The 10,099-nt window shown below is 38.4% G+C and overlaps 1 protein-coding gene across 7 annotated transcripts in view; it reads left to right on the top strand.

Moving 5' to 3' along the window:
* Positions 1-10,099, top strand: part of Spata5 (spermatogenesis associated 5) — a 209,416-nt gene that overhangs the window by 52,519 nt on the left and 146,798 nt on the right. For all 7 annotated transcript variants that reach the window (XM_029554144.1, XM_008849226.3, XM_029554142.1 and 4 more), the window contains exon 10: positions 589-743. In XM_029554144.1, coding sequence (XP_029410004.1) covers positions 589-743 — 155 coding nt within the window. The remainder of the gene's footprint in view (positions 1-588; positions 744-10,099) is intronic.

The raw sequence follows: 10,099 nt of genomic DNA, 5'->3' as shown, positions 1-10,099 counted from the left end.
TAACCCCTTGGGTATAGTCATTTCTTTCTTCAGCTCTTTGTATTGCTTCCAGAACTCCCTGAAGGGCTAGTTTTGTGGACATGGATTCTTTCAGCCTATTTATGTCATGGAAGATTTTTCTTTCCCCTTCAACTATGATAGACATTTTGGTTGGGTAAAGTAATCTGGGTTGGCATCTGTGGTCATTTAGAGCTGGGAATACTTCGATCTAGGCTCTTCTAGCTTTCATAGTTTGCACTGAAAAGTCAGCTGTAATCCTGATGTGTTTTCACTCCTAAACAATATTTTGATAAACCTTTATGATTTTCTTTATGGGTATTTATAAATTCTGTCTTTTGTGTGTAAAATATCTGTTTTTTTTTAATTATTTAATTTCAGTTTGTCATATTTGCAATGCCAAAATGTAAGCATTGGAGTTTTGCCTTAATTCTCCGCATTCTCTCTTGATCACCCAACCCCATGGGTACCTGCAAGCACAAAATATTTTAAGTGTTATAATATGAGCAGAGTTTGAGTTTATTTTTATTTTTGAGTAGTTGGTATTCATGGAGTAAAATATATCAATCTGTGTAACTTTCCTTTTTGTAGGTCTGTGTGCCTTGCGAAGAGTCCTGAGGAAACAGCCTAACCTCCCTGATAGCAAGGTGGCTGGAATGGTGAAGATTACACTGAGTGATTTCTTACAGGGTATGAGTGAAATAAGGCCCAGTGCTATGAGAGAGGTAGCAGTTGATGTCCCAAATGTAAGTAATTTATACTTCATACTAACCTTATTGTTTGAATTAATTTCTGAAGGAAACTGAAACTCCAAGGTGACTAATTTCCTAGGCTAAGCATCTTAAAAAACATGCTTTTCACCAAAATTTTTATTGAGATAGTTATAGTTCAAGGACATTGTAAGCAGATCCAGTATATCCTTTGCCTCATTTTCTCCTGTTATAACATCTTACAAAACTGTTGCACAATACCACAAACGGAGTATTCATATTGTTAAAAATCTATTACTTGGGGCTGGAGAGATGGTTCCATGGTTAAGAGCACTGACTGCTCTTTCAGAGGACCAGGTTTGGGTCCCAGCACCCATATGGAAGCTAACAATTGTGCATACCTCTAGTTCCAGGGGATCAGTCATCCTCTTCTGTACTCTGTGGGTACTGCACAACACAGTGAATTTATATATGTACAGGCAAAATACTCATAAAATAAACTTAAAAAAAAAGATTGCTCTTAGACTTCCTAACTTTTCCTTGTACCCATTTGAGTGAGTGAGTGAGTGAGTGAGTGTGTATGTGTGTGTGTGTGTGTGTGTGTGTGTGTGTGTGTGTGTCTGCATGTGCGCACGTGCATATTTAGCCCTGTACAGTTTGTCAGGCGATTAAAGTTGGTATTTGTCACCACATCAAAGTAATGAACAGTTGTATCATCACAGAAATTCCTCACATTATGTCTTCATAACTACATCCCCTTCATTTTTATTCCTACTCCCATCTCTAAAATTTTATTGGTTTATAAATATTATTGTAATAGTGTCATGCAGTGTGCAACCTTTTGAAATTAGCTTTTCCTTTTAATGGAATTCCCTCAAAATTTGTCCAAAATGTTGTTATGTTTGATTTGTTCTAGTATTTGATAGTCAGCTTTATGTTACTAAATCAAAATTTCAAGGTAATCAACTTGAAGAATGGAATAATTTATTTTGGCTGTGTTTTGGAATGTTTTGTTTGGTTTTCTAAGACTGGATCTCATGTAGTCTAGGTTGGTGTTTCGCTCACTGTGCAGCAAGAAAGGCTGTGAACTCCCATTCCATCTTCTGCCTCCTGAGGACTTTTGGATCAGTGTTTGTGTGTGTTTGTGCATACATGTATGTGCATACATGGTGTGTTCGTGCATGTGGAGGCCAGAGGTTAATGTTATATGTTGTCCTTAGCTGCTTTCCACCTCATTTTTTGAGATGAAGTCTTTCATTGAACCTGAACATTTCAGCTAGACTGATTGATGAGCTGCAGGGGTCTGCCATTCCAGCACTGGGATTATAGACTTGCTCTGTTGTAACTAGCTGTTCACATGGATTGCTGTGGTTCTAAAACTATGGTCCTCGTGCTATTTTTTACCTACAGACCTGTCTCCCTAGCTCCTTGGATCAGTTTTATAGGTTTCAGACTATTACTGGTTTTCAGACCTATGATGAGGCAGTATGTCTTGATAGGAGTTCCTGACAGAGAAAGCTTTTCATGTAAGCTGGGAAGCGAAAGTGAGAAAGAAGGAACCAGCATCCACGTTTAAAGGCATATGTGACATAAAATCTGTGACATAAAATCTCTCACTAAGCTCTGTCACTTATGTTTCTACTCCCTCCCTAGGGTGCTAAGCTGGGCAGGAACTCTTTATTCTTGGGCTTTTGGAGAATGTTTTAAGATCCAAACTGTAGCCATAGTATTCCATAATAAATATATTTGTTGATAGTTGATAAGTGTCTTGCTGCTTCCAGTTCTTGGTTTTTATAAATGAAGCCAGTATGAACTGTTATTGTATAAATGTAACTTTTCATTTCTCTACAGTGAATGATCAAGAGTGCAGTTGCTGGGTTATATATAAATTGTTTTTCACTAAGTTTAGATTTATTGGAAAGTATCATTGAGGCTATTTTTTAGAACAAATCTGCTAGTTATAAACTAATGCTCTGGAAGAGTAGTAATAATAAAACTATCAGTAGACCAGAACCCCTTGCTACTAGAATGTTTACTCTTTTGTGGTTTCTTCTTTTCTTTTGTCATCTTTGTGGTGGGAGTTTATATATATATATATATGTCTTTTTGAGACAGAGTCTCCCTATAGCCCCAGCTGCCCTGGAACTCACTGTGTAGACCAGGCTGGCCTTGAACTCACAGAGATCTATCTGCCTCTGCCTCCCAAGTGCTGGGATTAAAGGCGTGTGCCACTACGCCTGGCTGGGAGTGTATATTTTAATGTTAGCATCTTTTCATTTAAACTTCAAAAACTCCTATTAGCATTTCTTGTAAGGCACATTTAGTGATTTTTGTTTGTCTAAGAAAGTCTTTAATTTTCCTTCATTTTAAAGGCCTACCTTTCCCAATATGGCATTCTTGGTTGACAGTTTTTAAAATACATTTGTAATTGGAAAAAAAGCCTACTTAATATATGGTTTTGACAAGACTGCATTTCTACCTACAGAAGAATGAGATTAGATTTACAAGTTTTACCTTGTATAAAAATCAGTTTTAAATGGATCAAACATCTTAAATTAAAACCTGAAACTCTTAGATGAAAATATAGGGAATACTCTTCAGGACATTGGTGTAGGCAAGAACTTCTGAACAGAAAGAACATCAAGAGCACAAGGACGAACCCCAAGTATCAACAGATGGGACTATATGTAACTGAAAAGATTTTGTACAGCAAAGAAAACTACCAGCAGAGCATACAGACAACACAAAAAATGGGAGAAAGTTTTTACCAGCACTTATCAGACAAGGGCTAATATCAAGAATATACAAAAAACTGCAGAAATTAAATACCAAGGAAATAAAATTACATTCAACAAATAGGCTAACAAATTGAATAGTGTTCAGGAAAATAAATACAATGACTAGTTTAAAAAGTGTCATTAGGGAAATACCTAGTCATCGGGGAAATACAAATTAAAACTACCCCCTCAAAGCCTTGACAAGTGTGGGAAGGAGGTCTGGCTATAGCTTGCAGACATAGTGATTAGAGGACACATCAAGGTGACACTCCGCCCCTTCCTGCAGCTCTTACATTCTTTCTGACAACCTCTTCTGCAAAGTCCCTAAGCCTTGGAGGGAGTGACAGGTATGGGATGATCTCCCTCTCATTGTGGCAAGGAAAGGAACTTTCAGTTTTCTGCATCATGTTTTCCATGGGCTTTTGGCCCATTTCAGTGGGATTCCATTGATTACAAGGATTTAGGGCTAGGATCTTAGTTCTCTATCCTGTGAAAACTTAGATTAAAAATTGTTTCAATTATTTATTTATTTATTTATTCATTTATTTATTTAACAGCGCCTAGGGTAGGGGCTTATTTATTGAAGAGTGGGTACCTCACATTTATGGTTGTGCTCCCATTCAAATACAGATCCTGTGACTTTGACCTCCTGACAGCTGCATAAAATGGTGAGAGAGGTGCCCCTTGGTTTTCTCAGCTTATATATCCTTTGTCCCTAACCTCCACATGCAGCTAAGGTAGACTGAGCGGGAGGGGGTCATTGACTACCCCCTCAACTCCTTGATGAGCAATGGGAAAGAGGTGTGACTATAGCTTGCTGGCATAGTGATTGGAGGACATTGCCAGTTAACCCTCCACTCCTTCCTCTGACTCTTACATTCTTATCACCAACCTCTTCCTCAAAAGTCCCTGAGCCTTGGAGGGGGTGGTAGGTGTGGGATGATCTTCCTCCCATTGTGGCAAGGCCCTGAACTTTTGGTTGTCTCCATCATCTCTTTTCCATGGGCTGTTGGCCAGTTTGAATGAGATTTCATCTACTATAGAAACACACACAGGAAGAAGCAAGAACATCTAAACAATGACTGTTATAATAACCTAACCTATGGGTGTAAATGCAAATGCTTTGTCGGTATTTTAGCAGGTGCATCAATTCCATCTAACAAAGCAATTGCAGTGACTTCACACTGGGGCCTATATTCTCCCCTGCCACAAGGGGTTGGCCGGGTCTGTAGTACCAGATGTGTGTTCCACCCCTAGGAGTGGGCACTATATCCAATCAAAAATTTGCTTGTTGTACATACACTAGACACTCCAGTATTGTATCAGCAGGAACATTTTGTTTGGTATGTTGGTAGTGCAACATGTGGGGTCTGTTGTTGAGAATTTTAGGGGACTGTTCTCCACCAGTCATCTGCATGTTGCCTTTTGGCACCATGAAAGCCACCCATCCGGTGTCAGGGAGTTTCCAGTGTAGTCCAAGCTTGATTTCTCACTCTTCTGCACTCACATCATGCAGTGTCTTCAGCAATAGAGTTTTTCTGACCACTTTCTGTGTACAGCCAACATTATTAGCAATAGCCTTTATTGTTTTGGGGACCTCTGGTGTCCCTCAGGCCAACAGCTCATAGGGGGCAACCCACCTCTGACACTGGGCTTTTCATTTAACAACCATATACTTCTGGAAGGGCTTTTTCCATCCTTGTAGAGTTCCTTCTGTGTTTCCCCCCACTTTATTCCCATAGTTCTTTGTATAGTCCTCCTTCCCACTCTCCCCTTTAACTACCCCTCCTTTACATAGTTCTCCCTTAATAGCACCTTTATCCTACTAATCATCTCTCAGGTTCCTTCTTTTACTTTGCCTCCCTATTTTCCTTCCATATTCCTGGTCCCTGCAGTTGTATCAAGATATGCACTCAGAAGGAGTTGTAGCTAGGATCCACAGATGAGGGAGAACATACGTCTTCTGTTTTTCTGAGTCCATGTTACTTCACTTAGTATAACAGTTTCTAGATCATCCATTTTCCTGCAAATTTCATTATTTCATCTTCCTTTACTGCTGAATAGAACTCCATTGTGTAAATGTACCACATCTTTGTTAAACACTCATCATTTGAGGGGCACTTAGATTGCTTCTATCTCTTAGGTATTGTGAAAAGAGCAGCAAAAAAACATGATTGTACAAGTATCTCTGCAATAGAATGAGTCTTTTGGAGTGAGTGTAGCCAAGGAGTGGTGTAACCAGGTCATATGGTGTGTTAATTTTTAGTTTTTTAAGAGTTCTCCACACTGTTTTCCATAGGGGTTGCACGAGTTTGCAATCCCACCAGCAGTGAATGTGCATTCCCCTTTATCCACATCCTCACCAGCTTTTGGTTTCATTTGTTCTCTTGATCTAGCCATTCTTACTGGGGTAAGGTGAAACCTTAAGGTGGTTTTAATTTACATTTCCCTAATCATTAACAATGTTGAATACTTTTGAAGATGTTTCTTAGCCATCTTTATTTCTTCTTTTGAGAACTCTCTGTTTAGATCTTTAGCCCATCTTTTACTTAGGTCTTTGCTTCCTTTCATCTTTATTTTTGAGTTCTTTATATATTGTGGATGTTTACCCTATGTCAGATTTGTCAGTTATGAAGATTTTTTTTCCCACTCTGTCGGTTTTCTCTTCACTTTATTGATAGTTTCTTTTGCTGTACAGAAGCTTTTTGTTTTAATGAAGTCCCACTTGTTGATTGTTGACCTTAATTCCTGAGCAACTGCTGTCTGATTTAGAGAATCCTTTCCTGCACCTATATCTTGTAGGTTATTGCCAATATTTTCTTCTAATAGTTTCAGGGTTTCCAGTTTCACATTGAGGTCTTGATCCATTTGGAGTTGACTTTTGTGCAAAGTGAAGGATAAGAATCTAGTTTCATTCTTCTACAGGTCGAGATTCAGTTTTGCCAGTACCATTTGTTGAAGATGCTGTCTTTCCTCCATTGTGTGTTCTTGGCACCTTTGTCAAATATCAGGTGGCTGAACTTGTGTGTACTTGGGTTTGGGTCTTGAATGATGTTCCATTGATATGTGCCCCAGTGCCCCGCAGTGCCTTCGAAGGTCAGAAAAGGGCATCAGATCCCCTGGAACTGGAGTTATAGACAGTTGTTAGCTGGATGCTGGGGAACTGAACCCAGGTCCTCTGCAAGAACAGTCAGTGCTCTTAACCACCGAGCCATCTATTCAGGCCAAGACTATTTTTCAGGATTCTTTTCTCTCTCTTTTTAAAATATAACTTATTTATATATACATATATATATATTATTTATTTTTTGTCTTTTTGAGACAGAGTCTCCCTGTAGCCCCAGCTGTCCTGGAACTCACTATGTAGACCAGGCTGGCCTTGAACTCACAGAGATCTGCCTGCCTCTGCCTCCCTGGTGCTGGGATTAAAGGTGTGCACCACCACGCCCGGCTTATATAAATATTTTGATTGCCAAAATATTTACTGGTCTGTGTGTAGTGCCCATGAAAGCCAGAAGAGGCATGACAGAGCCACTGTATGGGTGCTGGGAATCAGTCTCTGGTCCTCTGGAAGAGCAGCAAGTGCTCTTAATCCCTGAGTGAGCACCTTTCCAGCCCTACTCTTCTGGTTTTTGCTTTCCTGATTATAGAGATTTTTAGGATATTATTCATTCTGTGTCCCTAGAACAAGTTCAGCATCTAAAAGATAATTCTTAAAATGGATTGGATTTATTTCCTTTGTAATTTTTAAGCCATAATATAAATTATGAAGAATATCAGTATTGCAGTTATAGGAACAAAATAGTCTTTTTTTGCATGTGCTAGCCTAAACTTTAGTTCAGAAAATCTAATATAATGCAGCTTAAAAAACAAAAAGCAGTATTGACAATAGAAGAGGGGAACTAAGTCCAAATATGGAGAAAATTCTCTTTGGGGGCATTTTAAAATGATTTTTTTGCTGTTTTCATACAATATAATTTAATGGTATTTAGATCCTCTCCCCTATTTGTACCTCTCTTTATTGTGCTCCACCCAATTTAATGTACTCTATAGTATATATATATATAAAAGGCCCATAGAATCTAAATTGTGTCCCCAGTTATCCCACTGTATGGGTCTGTCCACTGGAGCCCATGCTTGAAAGAGACTCCCTCTGCCCCTCCCAGCAGCCATGTGTTGCCATAAGTTCCTTACCCACTTCCTCATGTGTATGATGGGATTTCATCTTGTTTGAGCTTGCTTGGGACTTGTGTGTCTGCTCTCACTGTTGCTGTGAGTTTATATGAGTAACTGACCAGCTGTCTGGAAAACTGTTTCCTTGTGATCATTTACCACCTCTGGCTCTTGCAATCTTTTTGCCCTGTCTTTGCAATGATCCCTGAGCCTTGGAAGGCACAAATTTGATCTAGGTGTCCTATTCAGCGATAAGCACTCCGCAGCTGCTTGTTCTCTGCACATTGGCCAGTTGGGAGTTTCTGTGTTAGTCACCATCTTCATACGGAAGCTTCTCTGGTGAGAGTTGAGAGATGCATTAACCTATGGGTATAACAATAAACCATTAAGAGTCAGTTTAATGCAATAATTATTTAGTAGAGAACTAGTATTAGGTTCTCCCCTATGTCCTGTCCCCTGTCTAGCCTCATGTTCCTAAGCCTGATATCAAAGTCAGGTAAGGGTTTCATTCTAGGAAGTGAACCTTAAATCCAGTTAAAGAGTGATTGGTTACTCCAGTAATATATTTGCCACTATTGCACCAGTGGGGTGTTTCTAGCCAGCCAGTTGTTACTGTAGTTCACAGGATTCATAACTGGGTAAGATTGGTGATTTTTTCCCCCCATTATTATATATAACACCTTCCAGCACTATGAATGCTAGCCAGTAGAGATGAGCCTCTGAAGTCAGCACCAGCTTGATTTTCCTTGTTTGTTCAATAGTTCATGTGTATGTAGTGTCTTCACTAGGGTCTTACCATCTAGTTCTGTTGGGTAACTAAGAGCAGGGGTAATGGCCAGTGTTATTTAAGGGTTTATAGGACCCCTGTTCAACAGGTTCTTGAAAGGAAGTAACAGACCTATACACTGAAAGCTTTAAGACATGGAAGAAAGAAATTGAAGAAGATACTAGAAGATAGACATTCCTATCATGCTCATGGATAAGTAAGATTAATATTGTGAAAATGGCATCATACCAAAAACAGCCTACAAATTCAATACAATACCTATTAAAATTCCAACACAATTCTCAGAAATTGAAAAACTCAGATTTCATATGGAAACAAAAAACTCAGGATAGCCAATATGATCCTGAACAATGAAAGAATTGCTAGCGGTATTATCATCTGATTTCAGATTAGACTACAGAACTATAGTAATAAAAACAGCATGGTACTGGCATAAAAACAGACAAATTGAACAGCGGTATATAATTGAGGACCCAGATTTAAAGCCACACATTTATAGCCATTTGACTTTTTACAGAGGAGCCAAAAATACACTGGAGAAAAGACAACAAATGGTCAAAAAATGGTATTGATCAAACTGGATATGTGTATGTAGAAGAATGAAGCTAGATCCCTATTTCTCACTATGCACAAAACTCAGCTCCAAATGGATCAAAGACCTGAACGTAAAACCTGATAACTCTGAATCAGATAGAGGAGATAGTAGGGAATACATTGGAACTTAGAGACACAGGTAGGGACCTTCTGAACAGAACCTCTACAGCAGAAGCAATAAGAGTCTTAAAAAATTAATTAGATTGTTAATTAGAGTGATTTCTTAGTCACTAGGGTTTGCCCATTAAAAGAATTGTTCTGGCTACACTGGGGGCCTGTAAGGATTATTTTTTTTTCCTCCTGTAAAATCTTGTAATTCCCTCTTGCCAAACCTGATTTTCATTTATTTGACCAGTCACTAGGATCTTAGTCTGTTTTACTGATTTTGTGTTTTGTGTGCGTGTGCGTGCGTGCGTGCGTGCATGTGTGTGTATGTGTTAAACATCAGCAATACAAAATTTTAATAAGATCTGAAATTATGACTTCAATAAAAGAATTATTTGCATTCCCATCACCAAAGAATAACCATAGTTAGCATTTTGGTATAATGCCTTCTAGTCTTTCAAGTGTATGTGTGTGCATCTGATTTGAGATGTGATATATTCAAAGCTTTGTATTTTACTTTTTTACTACATGAAAATTTAAAAAGTATCTTCTAAAACATATTCAGTGTCTTTATTATTGCCCATTATTATTGGTATCCCATGTAATTATATTTTAGAGAATTTCCTGAATAGTTAACTATGTGTGTATGTGGCAGAGACTGTCCCACAGATTTTCCCCATTCAGCATTTTCTCACAATATTTATTACTTTCTTCAAAATAGATGGTACCGTTAAATTTTCACATTCTCTCCCATCACATGCCAGCAGCAGGAAGTCAGCAGTCATTCATAATTATGTACTCTTAGGGTTATGGTTGTTGCTAGTCTTTTTTGCCATCCTGTAGAGTGTTGAGCTACTCATTTTTAGAAGGAAAAAAAAAAAACCTATATTGTCAAATTTCTTTTATACCCAATTTTTTTTCCTTCTACTAGTATGTGAATATCAGCCATTGAGCAT

Source organism: Nannospalax galili, unplaced genomic scaffold, assembly GCF_000622305.1.
Source record: "Nannospalax galili isolate Female #2095 unplaced genomic scaffold, S.galili_v1.0 scaffold64, whole genome shotgun sequence".
In the NCBI taxonomy this organism is placed as follows: domain Eukaryota; kingdom Metazoa; phylum Chordata; class Mammalia; order Rodentia; family Spalacidae; genus Nannospalax; species Nannospalax galili.
This window is presented reverse-complemented; position numbering and strand designations above follow the sequence as displayed.